General features: G+C 40.3%; 1 protein-coding gene across 2 annotated transcripts in view; it reads left to right on the top strand.

The window, feature by feature from the left end:
• Nucleotides 1-18725, top strand: part of CACUL1 (CDK2 associated cullin domain 1) — a 76594-nt gene extending 57869 nt beyond the window's left edge. Inside the window, exons 7-9 of one of the 2 annotated variants that reach the window (XM_061403622.1) lie at nt 1073-1211; nt 9361-9404; nt 9840-18725. In XM_061403622.1, the coding sequence (XP_061259606.1) occupies nt 1073-1211; nt 9361-9404; nt 9840-9880 (224 nt within the window). In that variant the 3' untranslated portion in view covers nt 9881-18725. The remainder of the gene's footprint in view (nt 1-1072; nt 1212-9360; nt 9405-9839) is intronic. The other variant, XM_061403621.1, reaches the window with a different exon arrangement.
• The last annotated feature ends 2587 nt before the right edge of the window (nt 18726-21312 follow it).

Genomic DNA, 21312 nt, shown 5'->3' with positions numbered 1-21312 from the left:
AACACACACACACATGCACACGCGTGCGCACGCTAAGTCATTTCAGTTATGTTCTGCTCTGTGCGACCCTATGAACTGTAGCTCACCAGGCTCTTCTGTCCGTGGGATTCTCCAGGCAAGGATACTTGGAGTGGGTTACCATGCTCTCCTCCAGGGGACCTTCCTGACCCAGGGATTGAACACATGTCTCTTAGGTCCCCTCATTGGCAGTTGGGTTCTTTACCACTAGTGCCGCCTGGGAAGCCTATATATATATCCAAAAGGAAAAATTTGAAAGGACTAGATTAATCCAAGAGGACACAGAAGTGGCAGTATTTATATTTCGTGTTCACTGAGTAAGGAGAAGAGTATCTGATTTGAGAAAATGCTTTACAGTAAAGATACTAATTTATCTTTCTCATGTCTAATGCAGATATTTTCCTTAGACTTCTTTTTGTCTATTTATTTTGATGAATGAATTTTTTTCTATAGATTATTCTCTTGATCTTTTATCTTTTCCTTAGTAGTTTGATTACCAGTTAGTTCTCTTTCTTTCACCATTATATATGTTTAATTTGCTGTAATTTAATGTGAGTCAAAGTTGGTTTATATTTTAAAAGTACTTACCCGTCATCTCTCCCACCTCCCTCCCCATTTTTATGGTACTTTAAAAATATGTCTGCTTATTACTTCATGTACTGTTATTCTTAGGCCAGTGTATTTTTTAAATTAATGTTCCACAGGGCTAAGTATTTCCACCAAATCTTTTCCTTCTAAGTCCCTCCTGCTCAGAATTCTTTGCTTATTTCCCTCGTGTTTTCTTCCACATTTAGAATTTTTGAGATGGTTCATTCAAAAATTCTCTAGGGATTTTTTTGTTAAATTTGGTTAAATCAGTAAAATGTATAATATCCTCTTTCGGTAAATTCCATTTAGAAAAGAAACTTAACCTCTTTATCAGAAGGGGCTGCACTAATTTTTTTCCCCATTTTAAGTTTGGTTTAATTTATAATCTTGTTGTTTGGGAAGAAAGTTCTTCCTTTTCTACTTAAATTGTATGATTTCCTTAATGAATCTTTTCCTTCCCTCACAGAGTGGGTTCAGATGGCTCCGACTCTGTTTTCTAAATTTATTCCAAACATTCTCCCTCGTGCGGTGGAGTCTGAACTGTCTGAATATGCTGCTCAAGATCAGAAGCTTCAAAGAGAACTTATACAGAATGGTTTCATGAGGCAAGTTTTCCTTTCCTTTCATGATAAAATGTGTCCATTTCCTTAGGCCAGTTTGGCTTGGTGGGGGAGGGACGCCAGGTTCTTAGAATGGGAGACATCTACCTGCTGATAGGGCCGGTGCTGAGGTGGTGAGCTCCTTGTCTGTGAAAGTGTTGAAGCTGGGTTTTGACTTTATGAGAGCTGCTGTTAAGTAGATTTTGAAGAAGGAATTTCTCATCGGGTGGGCAGTTAGTCTGGGCAGCCTCCGAAGAGCTCTTCCAGCTTTGATCCTCTTATACTCGTTTTGAATATTTGGAAAAACTTTGTCAAAATTTTATGATCAGTTATAAGGTACATTTATGACTAAACTAGCAAAGGATTAGTTTTATGACTAAACTGGTAAGCAGGCTTTAGATTGTGTTTTTCATATTTCCATTTTTTTCCACTACATTCTAGTCATTTCTTCTTAAAAAGTAGGATATCACTTGTATGTGTCCACAAAATTCACCTCCCTTGATTTTGATATAAACTCTTTGCTAATGTTTCTGAAAGTTGCAATTCAGTATCCTGGCTTTATCCCAGAAAATCTTTCAAAGTGTGTATTTTCAGCAAAAATTGTGTGATTTCTCATGGGAAAGCACCCTGTTCTGTAATCAGATCGTTGGGGGGTATAGTAGAACTTTATAATTTTCATAATCCTTGCCCTCTCCTTAGCATGGTTGCATGTCTTTTCTTATTTGAATCCCTCACATTAAAGGGAGAAAGTTGTGGCAAGAAAGACACCTGGGTTCCTCCCTGAGGCATAGTTGTGACCACAAACAGTGGTTGAGTATTGACTCACTTCTCTGGCTTGGGCAGGGGATGGCCACGCTCTTTCACAGTTTCTGAGGCCACATTCAGTCTCAGAACACCAGCCTTGATCAAGATCACTGTTTCTAAGTTTCTCATTTCAGCACCAGTAAGAAAAGAAAGCAGGTCCTTTGTTCTTTGCTGGCCCATGGATTGGCATTTATTCCCTTTGTGTCCCGGCATTGGAAGGCATCTGTATTCATGTGGTAGAGGGGCCACTGAGTAACCCACCGATCATTATCCACCTCGTGGGCAGCTGACGGTGGAAGGGCTCGGTCAGATGTCAGAAGGAAGCTATGTAGACAGGCTCACGAGCCCGCCTTCTCTGTGGCAAGTGAGAGAGGAACAAAAGGCCGTGGGAGAGGAACAAAAGGCCTTGGGAGAGTCTGCATGCCAACAGCTGGCTTTTCTCCCTCATGTCCAGTGGTTGGGTGTCTTCTGACATCAACTGTAGTATTTCTAACAGTGATACTATTTTCATACACAGAATGAGGCCATTTAATGCTATAGTAATTTTACTTACTCAGTTTTGAAGAGCTAATATAGGTTTGTTTTTTTTTTTTAAATAAAGATATTAAAAAGCATACACTGAGAAGTTTTACTCCCGCCTGTCTCCCTGTCTGCTCTCAGACATTAGGTAATCATTTTTTATTAGTTTCTTATGAGCCCCTCCAGCATTTATATCATATACAAACAAGCACAATATATATTCTTAGTTTTATTCCTTTCTTACACATTCTGTTGTGTAGATGTACTATAACTTATTTAACCAGTCCCCTGTAGATGGCAAATTGAATCATTTCCAGTCTTTTTGCTGTTACAGAGAATGCTGCATGCGTAATTTTCATACTGGTTGTCAGTATGTTTGCAGAGTAAATTCCCGTAAGTTAGATTGCTGAGTCAAGAGCAAATGCAGTGGTAATTTTGATTAATGTTGCCTGTAGCCCTCCATAGGGGACTGTGCCGGTTTGCGCGTTCACTAGGCAGAGCGCCTGTTCTTCACGTCCTTGCCTGTGGAGTGTGTTGTTACACTGCCAGTCTGGAAGGTGAAAATAATTACTCAGAGTTAGTTTCATTTGTGTTTCTCTTATTATGAGTGAGGCTGAGCATATTTTCCTGTGTTTTTATTTCTTTTCCTATAAACAGTTTCTGCTTTTTTGCTCATTTTTCTATTTGATTGTTAGTCTTTTTCTCTTGGTTTCTAGGAGCTCTTTTTATAGTGAAGAGGTTGTTTGCCCAAAATGACAGTTGTTTTCTATTTCTTTTGACTTTGCTTATGATGGGTTTTTTTTGTTTGTTTTATTTGAAGTCATGTGCAAGTTTTTTTTATTTTATGTAACTAACTTTATCAAGTTTTTTCTTTATGGCTTATGCATTCTGAATTATAGTTAAAAGTTTTTTCTTGAAATGTTTTAAAAATTAATGCAGAATGAACTGAGTATAGCTCTTAGGTTTTTTTCCTAGGCTCACCATAATTTTGAATTATTTTATGCTTTTTTCCCATATATATATATATTTGAATGTTTGCTTTTAATTTTAGAGATGAGCTTATCAATGCTTTTAACAAACAGCCCTTGAAAGGCTTTTATTTCTGTGAAACAGTGTAGGAAGATAGCTCTTGTAGATTTCTCTGAACACCTGAATTCACCTTACAGAAGAGTGTGGAACATATCCAGAGACATTTTCCTAATCCTGATTTTTGAGCTGGAGTAGAACAGGGCGCAGGACTGTTTGGTGTGTAGCCAGCCGCTCTTAGATAACATTTGGGACCTGGAATGAGAGAGCAGGGCGCAGGACTGTTTGGTGTGTCCTCGCTCTTAGGTAAAATCTGCTTGTGATGAGTTGAGGCACTGACTCGATAAATAATCTCAGGTAACATTGCCTTTGAACATGAAGGACTAGCCTGCTGCTGCTGCTGCTGCTGCTGCTAAGTCGCCTCAGTCGTGTCCGACTCTGTGCGATCCCATAGACGGCAGCCCACCAGGCTCCCCCATCCCTGGGATTCTCCAGGCAAGAACACTGGAGTGGGGTGCCATTTCCCCTGGCACTGTTCTGATAAGGTCAGGATGGTCAGGTGCTTTCATTCATATGAAATTTAAACTCTCGTATTCCAAAAGATGATAAAAATGTTTTATTTTACAAACTGAGTTGAGCTATTTCTGTTAACAAATTATTATACATTTATTCTGAAGATTAAAGGCTGCCTCGTGACTTACTCTGTTGGGTGATATGCACAGAGTAGGACCTCCTTTCAGCAAACATTCTGAACTGCTGGGCTGGCTCAGACCAGTCAGAAAGGGTGTGCACACACCATATACTTAGCAGCTGACGGCAGTCACCTGTGCTTCCAGCACTTGTGTCTGGACCTTCCATACTCTGCTCTTGCCAAACTTGGTGCTGCCTTTGATCATTATTTGGCTAGAATTGCTTTGAAGAAATGGTGTCCACTGATGCAAAAAATATCATATAAGCTGTCTAACAAAAATTCTGTTACTGGCTGCCTTCATATGAGCAATTGTTTTATGGTTTGTGTCTAGCCAGTCACATGATTCCTGTTTAGCTTTGCAAGCTATTTTTTCATTTAAGGCTGTATTCCATTTACATGATGTAGGGTATGACAGTGCATTGCTTTTAATGTGGATGGCACAGTCTTTGAAGTGTTTTAAAATAGTAAGTGAATATTGTCAAATATATTGTCTTTGTAGTTAATGGACAGATTCTTATTTGAGTTGGAGTTTATGTGAAGCATCTTTAGGTGTAAAGAAATACAGTGTGGACTTATTTCAAAGCTAGAAGTAACACACCAGCTAAAAGCAGGGTTTTTTTGTTGTTGTTGTTTTTGTTTTTAGCATGTTACCTGCATAGTTGAATTGCTTATTGGGGGAAGGGCAGGTTGTTGTCTGCTGTTGTCAAAGATTACATTATGGAAGATAAGCTCACTAGGGAATTTCTAACACGCAGGCCCTCAGATGGAGCATCCTCATTCAAACCCATCTATGGGCCTCTTCAAAGCATGTGCCAAGTAGCTTTTAAAGGCAAGTAAACCATTCTTGCTGAGTGATTGTTACCTGGATTTCTAGAACAAAGTAGAACCTTGTTAGGGGTATTGTTCTTTTAGCTGAGACGGTCACTCCAGGATCAGGGCTTTTTCAGTAGTAGCCTGGGTCTGGTGTTGTGGGCAGCTGACTTAATAGTGTTATCAGATAGTGGTTTAACAGCCTCACATACATCACACTGACATTCTTTGTGCCTCCTGTTGTTTTCATATCCGTATTTTTCTCCTGTTATTTTAACATGTTTCATTTTTTAAAAAATTTTGCAGGGGTGGGAGTGAAGTTTGTTTATAGAAGTCTAAGTTCCAAATTCAAGATCCATGCTGTGTCTTCCTTTTTGATCAGCATTAATTTACTTGTTTCAGAGTATTTGGTGAATGCTGCTGTGATGATGTTATGTACCTCTCTTCATAGTTCTTCAGGCACTCTGTCTACCAGCTCTAATCCCTTGAATCTATTTTGTCACCTCCACTGTATTATCATAAGGGATTAGATTTAGGTCATACCTGAATGGCCTAGTGATTTCCCCTATTTTCTTCAATTTAAGCCTGAATTTTGTTATCAGGAGCTCATGATCCGATTTCATTTCAGTCCCAAAGAAGGGCAGTGCCAAAGAATGTTCACACTACTGTACAATTGCGTTCATTTCACATGCTAGCAAAGTAATGCTCAAAATCCTTCAAGCTAGGTTTTAGCCATACATGAACTGAGAACTTCCAGATGTACAAGCTGGGTTTAGAAGAGGCAGAGGAACCAGAGATCAAATTGCCAACATGTGTTGATCATAGAGAAAGCGAGGGCTTGCCTGGTAGCTCAGCTGGTAAAGAATCCACCTGCAATGCAGGAGACTTGGGTCTGATCCCTGGGTTGGGAAGATCCCCTGGAGGAGGGCATGGTGACCCACTCCAGTATTGCCTGGAGAATCCCCATGGACAGAGGAGCCTGAGAGTCGGACATGACTGAGAGACCAAGCACAGAACAGAAAAAGCAAGGGAATTCCAGGAAAACATCTACTTCTGCTTCACTGATTACACTAAAGCCTTTGATTGTGTGGATCACAACAAACTGGAAAATTCTTAAAAAGATGGGAATACCAGACCACCTTACTTATCGTCTGAGAAACCTGTATGCAGGTCAAGAAGCAACAGTTAGAACCAGACATGGAACAACGGACTGTTTCAAAATTGGCAAAGGAGTACATCTAGGTTATATATTATCACTCTGCTTATGCAGAGTACATCATGTGAAATGCCAGGCTGGATGAATCACAAGCTGTAATCACAATTGCTGGAAGAAATGTCAATAACCTCAAATATGCCAATGATACCACTCTAATGGCAAAAATTGAAGAATAACTAAAAAGCTTCTTGATGAAGGTGAAAGGGGAGAGTGAAAAAGCTGGCTTAAAAAACTCAGCCTTCAAAAAACTAAGATCATGGCATACAGTCCTATCACTTCATGGCAAATAGAACGGGAAAAAGTGAAAACAGTGACAGATTTTTTTGTCTTGGGCTCCTAAATCATGGTGACTGCAGCCGTGAAATTAAAAGATGCTTACTCCTTGGAAGGAAAGCTGTGACAAACCAGAACAGCATAATAAAAAGCAGAGACATCACTTTGCCAACAAAGATCTGTATAGTTAAACCTATGGTTTTTGCAGTAATCATATGTGGATGTGAGAGTTGAACCATAAAGAGGGTTGAGCACCAAAGAATGGATGCTTTTGAAATTGTGGTGCTGGAGAAGACTCTTGAGAGTCCCTTGGAGAGCAAGGAGACCCAACCAGTGCATCTTAAAGGAAATCAGTCCTGAATATTCATTGGAAGGACTGATGCTGAAACTCCAATACTTTGGCCACCTGATACAAAGGGCTGACTCTTTGGAAAATACCCTGATACTGGGAAAGATTGAAGGCAAAAGGAGAAAGGGGGCAACAGAGGATGAGATGGTAATATAGCATCACCATTTCAGTGGACAATAAATTTGAACACACTTTGGGAAAGATTGAAGGACAGGGAGGCCTGCTGTGCTGCAGTCCATGGGGTCGCAAAGAGTCGGACGCGACTTAGTGACTGGACAGCAACAAAACTGTGATGATACTACTGTAAGATTCTCAGCCGGCTTTGGCCAAATAGTGTATTAACAATAGAGGTGTTCAAAAGCAGCAGTAGGGTGGATCTGTTTAGAATTTGTTAGGCTGTCTAAACCTGGTTCATGCTAAGTTTTTCTCTTAAGTGCTCAGCCGAGAGAAAAATCTTTCAGAGACCATTTGGTGTGTTCTCTTTCTTCTGGTCCTTGAGACTCCTCATCCAGCTTAGCAAGAGGTTTCTGTCCTGGTCTTGATCGTAACCAGAGAAAGTGGGAAACATTGGTAATCTGGAACATTACACAAAAGCATGAAATAAATACTTGGGCTAGCATTTTAATCCATCTGTGGAGGCTATTTATCAGTTATGCACTAATTTGTTAATTCAGCAAATATTTCGTTTTTCTACTCTGCGCTTAGATACTGCTTCTAGATACTGGGTGAACAAGACAGGCAGAGTTCCTATTTTTATTGAGCTTATACTCTGCTGTTGGGAGATAAATAGCAAACGTGTAAACAAATTATTTCGAATAATAATGAGTGCTACACAGAAAATGAGATGGAGCATAGGATGGAGAGTAGCTGACTAGGGCATGCACGAGGGGCTGTCCCCTCACTTAGTGATGTAATGCCCCCGAGGAGAATCCCAGCTAAACAGTAAGGAGATAGCCATGCGGCTAACTTGGGAGGAGAGTGTTGCAGGTACAGAAAAAAGTGCAGAAGTGCTAACATGTCCAAGGGACAGAAAGAAAGCCAGAGTGACTGAAGTATAGTGAACAGAGAGAGAAAATGGGTGTGGAGAGGTAGATAAGAGCTATAATTCACAGGGCTGGGAAAATAAATTTGAATTAGAGTTGTTTTTTTTTTTAACTGTCATAGAAAGCCACCGAAGGGCTTTTAATCAGAGACATGAAGTCATCTTATACATGCTTTTAACATAAGGTAGCTCTGGCTCTTGCCTGGACTAATTCTAAGATCTTGCAGTGGAGTAGGGGAGAGGTAATAGTGGATTGGGATTGGCATTGTAGCTGTGGGATCGAGCAGTGGTTGATTTGGGGTTATGTGTTGAGACAGAATGCTCCAGAGTAGGGCAAAGAGAGGAATCAAGGATGAGCTAGGATTTGGGGCCTGAGTAGTTGGGCGGATGGTGGTGCAATTTACTGAGGAAGCCGTGGGGGTGGAATGCATTCTGGCCGTGGTAAATTTGCAGAACGTGGAAGTCATCCAGGTGACAGTGGCGATGAGAAATCTGGACCTTACAAGACCGAAAGGTCAGGAGGGAATCAGAGCTGGAGATAGAAATCTGGGAGCCATTGGCATAAGGATCATATTTTAAGTCACAGGACTGGTATGACCACTCTCCTAGACTAAGGAGAACATACGTGGAGGAGAAGAGAAAGTGGCCAAGGACAGAGCATTGGGCAGAACTTGGAGTGTTTCAGGAAGGAGGAGGTCAACCAAGTAAATGCTGCTGAGACTGAGGAAAAAGCTAGTGGACTGGTTATTATTACTCATTATTTAGGCATTTTAGTCGTTTGTCTGGACTGTTGTCTAAGAAATCTCAGAGACTAACGGAGGATTTACAAATAGCATAGAATTCTTATTTTCCTATCTCTTAATTGGAACTCGAACTTCTGTAGGTATTTAGGTGTTACTGTAAGTATTTAAGGTGAACTGGTTACTGTATGTAAAGGTTCATGTTCTGTCTGCAAGAAGGGTATTCATTAAGATTTCTGAGATTTTCTTCAAAAGCTTTAAGCAGTTTTCAATCCCATAATAGGGCTCTTAGGGGAAGATTTTGGTATATTCTATTTCATAGTTGAAATTTGCCCTGTTATATGCAGTTCACCAGGGATGTTGTTAATAGAGCCTAGATTTGTCTTCAAAGACAGTTTAGTCTGAACCAGTTTCTAGGACCCATCTTTATAGATAATCCTTCCTTCATTTAATGGCTTTCTATATTTAAAAGGTAGCACCTTTTAGCTAAGAATATTCAGGTTATAAGTGACTCAGCTGCTGTTTACAAGTTTAATGTCAATTTTAAAGTCAGTTTTAAAATAGGTTGTTAAAATTGAAAGACTTACTCCACTTCCATCATCAGTGATGTCAATTCATTTCTCCTCTACTTTGGTGTGTGACGATGTCAGTCAGTTCTGTTGACTCCTCCTTTTCTTATCCCCAGAGGTGACCAGTCCCGGAAGAGAGCTGGGGATGAGTTGACTTATAGTAAGTAATGATGCTCCTTACCATTTTTGATGGTTTTGTGATATAAAGCAGCCACTGGCCATAATGATGTCCACAGAGTTCCTGATGGTGGTCTCCAAGGGCACTGTATATGGGCAGGGTCAGACTGTTCTGTAAGCCGTGGCAGCTCTGAAGCCCAGTTGCTGGTGGTAGTGCTCAGGCAGTTGTCAAGAGGCTGCCAGTTCTTTTGTCTCCACTAGAATGAGATACGTGTCCAGACTCAGTGCCAGGTGATATGGTCCCCTTTCTCGTCATTCACAGCCACGGGGTTTTGAGGTTTTTTTTTTTTTCCTGATCTACTTTTGGGAGAAGGATGAGAAATATGTGTCACATAAGCAGATTTCTACCATTATCAGATAGATGTTGGCTGCTGTTGATACTTCTTCCCCTTCCAATTTTTTTTTTTTTTTTTTGCAGACAGCTCATCAGCCTGTGCAAGTTCCAGAGGGTACAGATAGTGAATGTATTGAATGTACTTTACTTCCTGAAAAGAGGACACTGGAGCTGCAGAGACTGTGTTCAGAGCACAGCGGGGGTCCCGCAGACACTCAGGAGCCGTGTCACCAAGCTGTTCTTGGAAGAGGATGCTGGACTTCTTGCTTTGGTTTGTAATTTAAAAAAAAAACAAAACAAAACTAACAAAAACAAAACAGTTGCTGCTAGACTTGGGGATGGTTTTGAAATGGGACAATCTTTTAACGAGTTTATCTACAGATTCTGTGAGGAACACACATCATGAAGAGTGACCATTGCTAAGTGAGATCCGGCAGCCAAAATCAGCAGCTTCCTCCAAAAAATATAAGAGCAGAAGGATTTTTTTAAAGCACTTGTTTTGTTCATTTGTGGACTTAGCACTTTGGCAGATTGGATTCACACATCAAGATGTCTTTTGCTTTAAAATCAAGCAGATCATTACAAAATACAGTATTTTTCACCCGTAACCAAAACGACCCCCTTTAAAAACAAAAAAGAGTTGGTCTTTGTTTAGCATTAGAAAGTCTTGTGACAGGAAAATGCTAACTCTGCTTTCAATATAACTTCTCCCCTCCCCCCACCCCCATCAGTTCATAACTCTTTTCTACTCTGTGCCTTGAGCTTTGTGCACTTTGCAGCTCTGTGACCATGTTGTCAAACTCACAAATGCTTCCCGAAAAAGCTGATAGCATTACAGTCTGACCGCCAAGATGTCGGGTATGACCTCATAGCAGGAGGCTGAAATCAGTGGGGAAAGAGGGACATGCTGCACACGGGTCAGATTTCCCCCTGCCTCGCAGTTGGTGTTTTCTTGTTAAATGTTGGGGACCAACTCTTTAGAACATTTCCATTCCTCTGTCATTTAACAGGCTCTCCCCAGCTGCTGTAGTGTTGGCATTATGCTAGTTTAGGGTTGGGCAGTACTTTAGCACTAAAGCTACCTTTTTAATACTGTTGAGAATTGCCCAGTGGTCAAAGCTGGTTTCTATGATGCTCTAGGAAGCAGATACGGTTATTAAATCCAAACATAATCAATAGTGTGGTTTTCCTGATCAGTCTCATTTTAAATGGGTGAGATAAGTACTTAAAAAAGTCTGTAGTCTATATCTTTTAAAAGATTATATTCAAGTGTCATAGAGAAGAAGTAGCACTGCTGTTTTAAGGCTCCCTTCTGGCTCTGGCCAAGCTAGATTTTCTGTTTCCATACACTCACAGTGCTCTTTAGTTCCTTAGTGCTCTTTAGTCCTATAAAAGACTCTGAAGCTTACCCTATTGATTTTGAAAGGCAAAGGAAAATAGATGCAACAAGGGAAAAATGATTTTCTTCTCAGTTTTGCTTAAATCTAAATCAAGCATATGCTTGACTCTTTTTGGCTTTGTTGGCTATGTCAGACTAATTTGTCTCTTCAGAGGACTAGAGGCAAAAAAAGAAGACATACCAGGGATACTGACTATCACACTTGTGATTTCCAGGTTGTTCATAGAATTGCCTCTGCCAGTTCACTTGGTGCTTTTGCAGAGAGCAGGCTCGGGGTGAGTTCGAAGTGTAGTGTTAGGAGCAAGTCAAGTCATTGCATAGAAATCCTCTTATTTGTAAAATTAGTATTCAGAGAAGCAAAAGTTAAAGGTTGTCAGATTTATTTTTTTAAGTACTTATCAACCAGAGTTGGTAGATTTTGAGGAGGACTTTTCACGTGTGCTCCTTTAATGCCGTGAGCATCTTGGATTGTATTGATAAACACTGAATTACTGTTAAGACTATTAACAGGCCCTCATTGTGCCCTGTACGATTTGATTTGCCACATCATAACATTCTAATGTCAAGGAAGAATTCTCTTTTATCATGAAGTTCAAATTTTATTTTACTCAGTGGAATGCTTGCTGCAGGCTTGTAACACCTGCAACCAAATTCTCTCAAGTAGTTTTAATAATAATATTTCTGAAAAGGAATGAAGTTGGAATGTTTCATTAAATGTGGATGAACTCTTCATTATCCTAGTAATGTACCCAAATGCTTTTTCTGGGAAGGAAGTATTCTTCGGCCAACAATGGAACCTTCCCTATAAAAGCATCACATTAGGATATGAATTGGCATTAAAATCTTTGGATGCTTTTTGCATTGTTTAGTTAATGGGGGAATATTTTGTATTGTCTTCTTTATTATGTGTGTGTTAACAAAGTGGGCAGAGTAAAGTTTGCAGAATTTAGTCTCTCTGTAAATTTTTGCACAGTGGCTGCAGCTCGCTATGGGTGAGGGCTTAGTGGTGCAAAGCTTTGATTGGAAGGCACTGGAGGAACACCTCCCAGTACATTCAGCCTGGTTCTTACTCATCTTAGCCTTGTGAGGTATACTGCAGTATGAAGAATTTATTTCTTTAACTCAATAGTGACCTTGCTTATTTAATTGGGATTCTTAACAAAATTCTTAGTCTGCAGTGAAGAAGTAAGAAATGCCTCCATTTTGTGTTGACTAACACTGTCTGCCTAAAAGTATTTCCTTCACGTGTTCACTTGTGTTCTTGCCAGTACAGTATGTAGTTTACACACCATAGTTAAACACTGGCTTTTTATGGGGCCCAAATCATCAAAGGCAGAAAATTGTAAAGCAGGTTGATCGTCTCATGAGTCAACACAAGTAGTTGGTTTGCCAAATGGGCTAGTGTATACATACATGCAGCCTGAAACTGGACCCTCCAGAGAAAGCCGTTTCACTCACTTTGGAATGGTGCCACTTAACATCAATAGATGATCGTTGTTTGGAGAGATGGTACTTATTTTAAAGCTGGCATTAGGCTTCAGTATGTGTTGTCTCATATCCTTCTCTAGTCACAGCTGCACCCTAACCTGACTGCTGTGCTTTCTGTGGGGCAGAGAGCAAAACCTGGTGTTGTGACTCTTCACATACTACGTCTTAGATAAGAGTTAGTGAAAAGAGACGAGACTAATACCTGGGCACATGAGTTGTGCGTTATTAAATTTTGTGGAGAAGTGACTTTTTTCCCTGTCCCTTTTATGAGTTGGAGGCGGTTCCCCTCCCCGCCTTCGGGGTGCGGGATGAAAGTCACCGTGTGAGTAAGTGAGCTTGCAGAAGAGTGGGCTGTGTCAGTAACGCTGCACGCACATGTATCCCAGTGCCACAGCCCGTGACACTGTCACGCCTCTTGCTGCACGCCATGCTTTCTGTCAGGTTGCAAATTTGCACACACAAAGAATTCCTCAGGAAGAGTTTGCACACGCATCACCTCGCTATAATATTCTGTACCGGCCAGACGAGGGGTTTGAAAGTTTTTCAGCACAAAAGGAGAACTTCAGAGTGGTGGTCTGTGCACACGTACAAACAAAGGTAATGGTGATCTCGCAAACACAGTTGGTTTCCGGAGCTAAGTGAGCAGGAGCGCTTGTGTCGTATTTAAAGAAGCTGTTTACTCTCCCAGGGTCACCCTTCAGATCTCGTCTTCTCACTGAGACTGGCTCTGTTTTCTTCTCTGTGTTTTTTATTGCAGTTTATTATTTCCATGATTATTACACGAGGCATTACCCTTGAGCTAAAATTCAATTTTCCAATAAGCAGCTAGAATTAGATAACATTGTTCTATGAATATACACTAATCTGGGTTATTAAAAAACTTCACAATTAAAAAACAAAATAGAACCCTTGCATTAGTTATCCAGTCATTGTTTGGATGTTTGGGTTTTGTTTTTTTTTTTTTAATGGTATCTCATTGAGCTTCAGAGTATTACTTTGACTTTAATTCACTTTAGACCACTTAACGGGACTTTAAAATTTAAGATCAGAGTATGAATCCCTTGACATACACCCAGAAGAGATTTATAAGGACCTTTTTAGTTGTGATTACTCTTTTCAATAAGATTGCACAAGGTGAAATTTATGTTTATCAGAAGTTAAAACAGAGGTCATAGTTATTCATAGAGAAATGGCTTTCCTGTTATTTTCCTTACCAAGTTGAAATTTGTCCCAGTTTTTGGCCACCAGGATCTATGAAAGGACCTTTGTTCTTTTCAAGGGAAATGATTCCTCTTCTATTCCCACTGTTGATTAAATAAATCATTGACACTTTCCCATGTCCACTGGCCAAGACCTCATTTCGAACCTCTTTCCAGAGCCAAGTGGCACACGTACCTATACTATTTCTGCTTATGTTGGTGGAGTGGCTGTGGGAGCATTAAAGAAAATGCTAAGCAGAGGTACATTCTTATAGGACCGTAGGGTATATTGTACCCCTGCTGATTGGAAATTATCTTCATTTCTAGTTGGATTGCATTGTTCAGAAATGCAGTGTGTTATTGGCTTATAATTCTGGGAAATTGATAGTGTGGCTCCGAGGTGAATTCTGTGGTTTGAAAAAAATAAATATTTTGTATTCTCAGATGTCATTTCAATGTTGTGACTATGTACTAAATGCAATAAGACTATGGCTGTTCTCTTCAAAGGGTATGTCTTGTTCAACAGTTGGCAATTTCATTGCCCTCATTGGCCCTGTTTGTCAATATTACAGCCATGCAATTCAGGAGTTGTTGTTCAGATGTGATGTTGTGGGGAGCTATGACTGGAGACAGGAATGCTTGCGAGTAAATGGGAGGCCAAATGCAGACAAAACGCTTCTGCCACCCACCAGCATAGCCAGAGCAAGTGAAGCGGTGAGTCTAGTTCCTGGTGGTCCTTTTCTGTCAGAAAGCGTGGTGGGGCTTAGAACAGGGTGTTCTGTACATTAGCTCTTTTATGAATCCAAGAAGAACAAAATGGTGGATGAAGCTCTTATTGACTGGGGATTCAGAGCCACTGACTTTGGCTCTGACCTTTAACTCTTGTTGGATTTTGAATCACTCCTTCTGTATTAGGGTGTATACCATCACTCTAAAACATTGTGGTTAATGAAATAAATCTTGTACAGATGTCCTTGGCCTTGTTATGTTAATACCTGGTTTACTGGAAGTTTGTTTTAATACAGAATATATGGTTTTGCTTATAGTACATTCATGATGCTTCCTTTAAATGATAATGACACTCCGTATTCTACCACATTCATTAGCCTGCAGCATGAGTGGCCATCCTGACCTCTACAACCAATGTGAGTGTGTGTGTGTGTGATGATGGTGATCAGTGATGACCAAATTGGATTTATCTCAGGAATGCAAATTGGTTAATGTTAGGAAATCAATTAATGTGACAGACCCATCTATCAACAGATTAACATGTGATCAGATTGTCTGTGAAAATCCAAAATATCTACAAGGCAGATTAGTAGCTTTGTGAGTTTATCAGGGTTGCTAGAACACAATCCATATGCAAATGTTGATTACCTTTAAATGCAGCAACCACAAGCAGTAATGTCTGTAAATTTTTAAAATATTGTTAAGAAATAGAATTTATACTAGGAACAGAAAAGTCATAAAGTACCTAAAAATCTTAATAAAAGATACATAAGCCTTTTAATGAGAAATTGAGAATTTTTAAAAAGCACCTTTGTTGACATAAATAGACAGTGGTTGGTAAGATCATCTCAGTCTCAACTCTTTCTCCGAATCTGTTAGTAGATTAAAGAAATTCCAACAAAAAATCCCAGCTGATCCTAATATCTAAATGGAAAAACAAAGGACCATGGATATCCAAGATACTTGTAAAAGAAGGTGAGGTGTGAGGAGAGCTAGGATTACCAGAGTATGACCCTTACTGTGAAATACAGTGAGTGCTTAAAACACTGTGGAGTTGGCACAGAGATGATAAGTAGATGAATGGACAGGAATAAAGAGCTCAGAAACTGACCCACTCATGTTCCAGAACCAAATTTTGTTAAAAGATAGTCACTGCAGATCAGTGAGGAGGAGGAGGACGGATTATTTCTTAAATGAGGCTTCAGTAATTTTTCAAAAAGGAAAAAAAGTGAATTGGACTTCAACCTTGCACCAGACACAAAAGTCAGTCCCAAGTGGATTAAAGATTTACTGGATTAAAGTTAAAACTGTAAAACTTATAAGATGATATAGAAGAATATTTTTTATGACTTTAGGGGGAAGGGAAAAAGGTACAAACCATTAGTTAAGAGAGAAATAATTTGGCTGCACTAATAGTAACTACTTTTGTTTACCAAACATGCCACAGAATGAAAAAGTAAGGCCAAACTGGAACAAGATACAGATAATCATGATATATACATAATTGTTAAAAAGCACCTGAATGTATATCAATAAGAAAGCAACAACTCAGGAGAGAATTGGGCAAAAAGCACAAGTAGGCATTTTACAGAAGAAAGAAATGGCCCATAGGCATGAAAAAATGTCCAGCCTTATCAGTAATCAGGAAACACACCTGAAACCATAAATAGCAGTTTCTAGTCCCCATATTCAATTCAGTTCAGTCGCTCAGTCGTGTCTGACTCTTGGCAACCCCGTGAATCGCAGCACACCAGGCCTCCCTGTCCATCACCAACTCCCGGAGTTCACTCACACTCATGTCCATCGAGTTGGTGATGCCATCCAGCTGTCTCATCCTCTGTCGTCCCCTTCTCCTCCTGCCCCCAATCCCTCCCAGCATCAGGGTCTTTTTCCAGTGAGTCAACTCTTCTCATGAGGTGGCCAAAGTATTGGAGTTTCAGCTTTCTCATCAGTCCTTCCAATGAACACCCAGGAGTAATCTCCTTTAGAATGGACTGGTTGGATTTCCTTGCAGTTCAAGGGACTTTCAAGAGTCTTCTCCAGCGCCACAGTTCAAAAGCATCAATTCCCATATTGGCAACAATTAAAAAGTCAGGAAGCAGGGGAGGGATAAATTAGAAGCTTGGGATTAGCAAATGCAAACTACTACATATAAAATAGATAAACAACAAGGCACTACTGTGTAGCACATGGAACTTTATTCAGTGTCCTGGGGTTAACCGTAGTGGAAACGTATGTATGTATAACTGAGTCACTTTGCTGCACAGCAGAAATTAATGCAACATTGTAAGTCAACTGCAATTTTAAAAGGGGGGGATGGGTCAGAAAATACTAAAAATTGCAGAGGTTGTGACAACAGGAACTTCATCTGCTACTCTGCGTGTAAGTCAGTACTACCACTTTGGAAAATAGTATTAGCTAGTGAAGTTGAACGTCAGGTATATCTTCCAGTTTTAGAGAAAATCACGTCAGATGTGAATACCCAGGACCCATGTACAGGAATGGTCACAACAGCAGTGTTTGTAGTAACCAAAAAGGAAAAGAGCCAGCGACCCATCTACAGGGAAATGAAGAGATGAAATGTGTGTGTGCATGGCATCTGTGTCGAGTCCTGAGTGCAGCGCACAGCTTTGTGTGTCAACCTGGGTAAGTCTCAGAAACCACATTGAGTTAAAAAGAAGCAAATCAGAAAAGTATAGTCAGCCTAATTACCCTTATATAAAGTTCATAACCAGGAAAAACAGTATATTGTATAGGGATTCATAAGTAGTAAAACTGTAAAGAGATTTATTAACATTTAAGACCATGGGGCTTCTGTGATAGCTCCTGGTTCAATTCCTGGGTTGGGAAAATGTGCCAAAGAAAGGGATAGGCTACCCACTCCAGTATCTTGGGCTTCCCTGGTGGCTCAGCTGGTAAAGAATCCGCCTGCAATGTGGGAGACCTGGGTTTGATCCCTGGGTTGGAAAGATCCCCTGGAGAAGGGAAATGCTACCCACTCCAGTATTGGAGCCTGGAGAATTCCATGGATTGTATAGTCCATGGGGTCTCAAAGAGTCGGACACAACTGAACGACTTTCACTTTTCAAGACCATGGTCTCCTTGAAGGTGGGGTAAAGGGGAAGTGAGAACAGAGAGAAACACTGGCTTATAAGCAGTTGAGAATTAGGAACATTCTGATATTAGTAAACATGTCAGTTCTTGAATTAACATCTAAATTCAGTGCAAAGCCAATCCAAACACCAAAAAGTATTGTAAGTATAAATAAAAAATTTGTGTGAAAGTATGAACAGATGAAAATAAAATCTTCATCAAAAGGGGGAAAAGAAGAGGAACTTGCTGTACCAAAAAATACTTTTTTTTACAATGGTAAATTTTTACACTGTTGTCAAAAGACAAGTTAATGGAAGATGGTTTAAAATAGACTCAAATGCTTTTAAGTGTGGTAAAGGTGGGTATTTTAAGTGGTTCTGATCATGACATATTATTCAGTGGAAGGTGCTGATACAGCTGGCAAAAATTCAGTCATACGGTACATCAAAAACAAATTGCAGATGGACTAAAAGTGAACAAGGTTAAAGTTATAAAAACTAGAAGACAATACCATTTATATTTTCTTGAGGTGGGAGACGTTTGTTCTATGAATGTAAGCAATGGTCTGAAAACAGAGCCCTGTGTAAATCAATCACCCGCCTCACTATGTAGAGCTCTGACCCAGCATTTGTACATACATATATATTTTTAAATTGTCTGTGTACTATACTAATACACGTAAGACAAAAAATAGATGAGAAAAAAAGATGAGGTAAAAATGTTTTAAAATACTTTTTGTGTGTATTGTGGTTAAAAAAAAAACCCTTTACTCTTTCTGAAAAGTTTAGTAAGAGCCATATTATTAAAAATGCTTCATTATTTTTGAAACTTCTAGTTTTAACACTTCACAATAAAAGCAATGTGTGATTCTAAGGTAAGTTTATTTTAATGCTAAGTTCTTATGGCTATTGTAGCTGGAAAAAAAAAAAAACAAACCACTTCATTAAGACGTGGGTCCAGATGACTTGGCTTTCTGAGAAACAATACTGTCTTCAGTTCCATCTCCTAGTCTTAAAGTGTTTGTTGAAATCTTTGTAATAAATTTCCATCTGTCTCACTGTTCCTAACTTGTTCTTGCTCAATAATTGAGTGTGGTATTTTTATTATTAACAAATGGGTTCAAGACCTACTGAAACTCACTTTTGAATTTTAGTTCCCAAGTTTGAGTGTGCTCTTACAAGAGGTTTTATAGGTGACCGATTTTGGACAACACATTTTTGTAAAGCTGGAATCATGTCTATCCATTTTTGAGATGCTCTTAACATGAATTTCTTCAGAAAATAGCAACTTTCTTTCTCATTATTAGTATAACATCTTTACTTTGAAGAGTTGGATAAAGTCTGTCTTTTTTGTTTTTAAAGTACCTTCGTGATTGCATTATTGACAGGCACTTGTCACCACAAAAAAGGTGGCAAATTGCAAACGTGTTTTTATCACTAAAAAATAAAGAACATATTTAATACCGACAATACTTTATCAAATGTTACTGTGAGATAACCAACAAACCTCTTCTGGGATTTAAATTTCTCCATCTCAGAAAATGGGGCTACTCAGGTGGCTCAGTGGTAAAGCATCAGCCTGCCAATCCAGGAGCCACAGGATGGCTTAGATTCCTGGGTCCGGAAGATCCTCTGGAGAAGGAAATGGCAGCCCACTCCAGTATTCTTGCTGCAATAGCGATAATCCCATGGACAGAGGAGCCTGGCAGGCTACAGTCCATGGGGTCGCAAAGAGTCAGACACAACTAAAGAGTCAGACACAACTGGGCATGCACGTGCACACACACACATCTCGTAAAACATTGTAAAGATGCTCTCATGTAAGATCACGTCTAAGTCCGGTTGCCTTGTGGGGGCGCTCAGACCACAGTTTTCAAGAAGAGAACGATGGTGGTGTCCCCGCACTGTGGAATCCCACTGCTCCTTTCAGAATACATCCCTTTTAACCAGTACTGGGGGAGTGAGGCCTCGCAGGTGCTGCAGTGGCTAAGAACTCACCTGCCAACGCAGGAAATGCAGGCTTTGCAGATTCAGTCCCTGGATCAGGAAGATCCCCCGGACAAGGAAATGCCAGCCCACTCCAGTGTTTTTGACTGAAAAGTTCCATGGACATAGGAGCCTGGCAGGCTATAGTCACAAAGTCGGACACTACTGAGCTGAGCATGCATGCACGTGTGCATGGGGAAATAGAAAACCATTAGAAAACCACAGTAATAATTGCTGTAGACAAGATCTACTGATGAATGCTAAATTGGTATGTGGAAGTTGTTGAAGGAGAAATAGGATAGTTGGATAAACTCAAAAGTTGTCTCTCCAAATATTAGTGTGGTTTAACATACATATAGAAATTCTTTGATATTTCTGCCTTCAGGAAGTGGAGCTTAATTACGCTCCCCCTGGATATGGGCTGTACTCAGTGACTGGCTTCTGAGTATGGAAAAGGTTTCATCACAGAGAAACCTAGGGTAGCCCCTTAACCAAGTGGTCACGGTTCACAGTCCAACCATGAATCACGTGGTATCCTACCCCTGAGGAGGACACTTCACCTCTGTGGTGTCAGACAAGAGGGAGACTTTCTCCAGGACACCCGACTGCCCCTCTTAAAGGTCAGGGAAAACCAAAAACCTGTGACATGTGAAGGTAAGTACAGAGTCATAGTGGCAAAATGGCATTTGGCATCCTAGGATTGAAAAAAGATACAAGTGGAGTAACTGGAGAAATCTGGATAAAACCCCAGGCATAGCGCTGCTCTTGGTGACTTCTTTGTTTCGAGAAATGTCACGGTTGTCAAATCAAATTGTGTGCTTAGTTTGTGTCCAACCCTTTGTGACCCTGTGGACTAGTCCACCAGGCTCCTCTTGCTTGGGATTTTCAGACAAGAATCCTGGAATGGGTTGCCATTTCCTCTTCCAGGGATCAAACCCATGTCTCCTATGTTTCCTGCATTCCTTTACCTGCTGAGCCATTGGGGAAGCTCGTACCATGGTTACCTGGAGTTTAAACCCTAGGGGGAACTGGGGGAAGGATTTATAGAAACACTGTCCTGTCTTTGCAACTCTTGGTATGTAAATCTAAAACTGTTTCCCCAAGAAAGCTGCTTTTTTAAATCCCATGGGTTTCTCAGAATTATAAGGGGATATGATTCCTCTGTAGAGAACCACAGTGATTCCAGTGAACACATAGCTATTTGGGGCTGGTGGCTCCTCAAAAGTCTGTTTTGAGATGGATAAAAATGTCCATCCTCAAATTGGAGGGTCTGAGCTTAACAAACTCTCATGTGAGTCACGTTTCATTCATAGCTCCTCTTGCTGTAGTTGATTGTACATGTTGGCTTCCAATCAGGGTTAGAGAATTGGATTGACATTTGGAGAAAATGTCATTGCAACCCATCAGAGGAAGCTTTGGTGGAGGAGCAGTTAAAGTCCTTGGCATGCAGTCAACCAGTGGGGTTGTTCCTGGGCACTAAAGGAGCCCTCTCTTCTGGGTTCTGCACTCTCTGCTCTCAGGCTTTCCTAAGGATAACCTGGTTAGTCAGACCCTCCCAAGTTACACAGACCTGGAGTTCTCCAGTCTACTGAAAGTCATGCTAAATCAAGGTATTCCAAGGCGGCAGTGTGAAGGGGGGAACCGTGTCAGAGCTACAAGGACAG

The sequence above is a fragment of the Bos javanicus genome, chromosome 26 (assembly GCF_032452875.1).
Source record: "Bos javanicus breed banteng chromosome 26, ARS-OSU_banteng_1.0, whole genome shotgun sequence".
In the NCBI taxonomy this organism is placed as follows: Eukaryota; Metazoa; Chordata; class Mammalia; order Artiodactyla; family Bovidae; genus Bos; species Bos javanicus.
The sequence above is the reverse complement of the archived record's forward strand: the minus strand, read 5'-3'. Positions and strand labels throughout refer to the sequence as shown.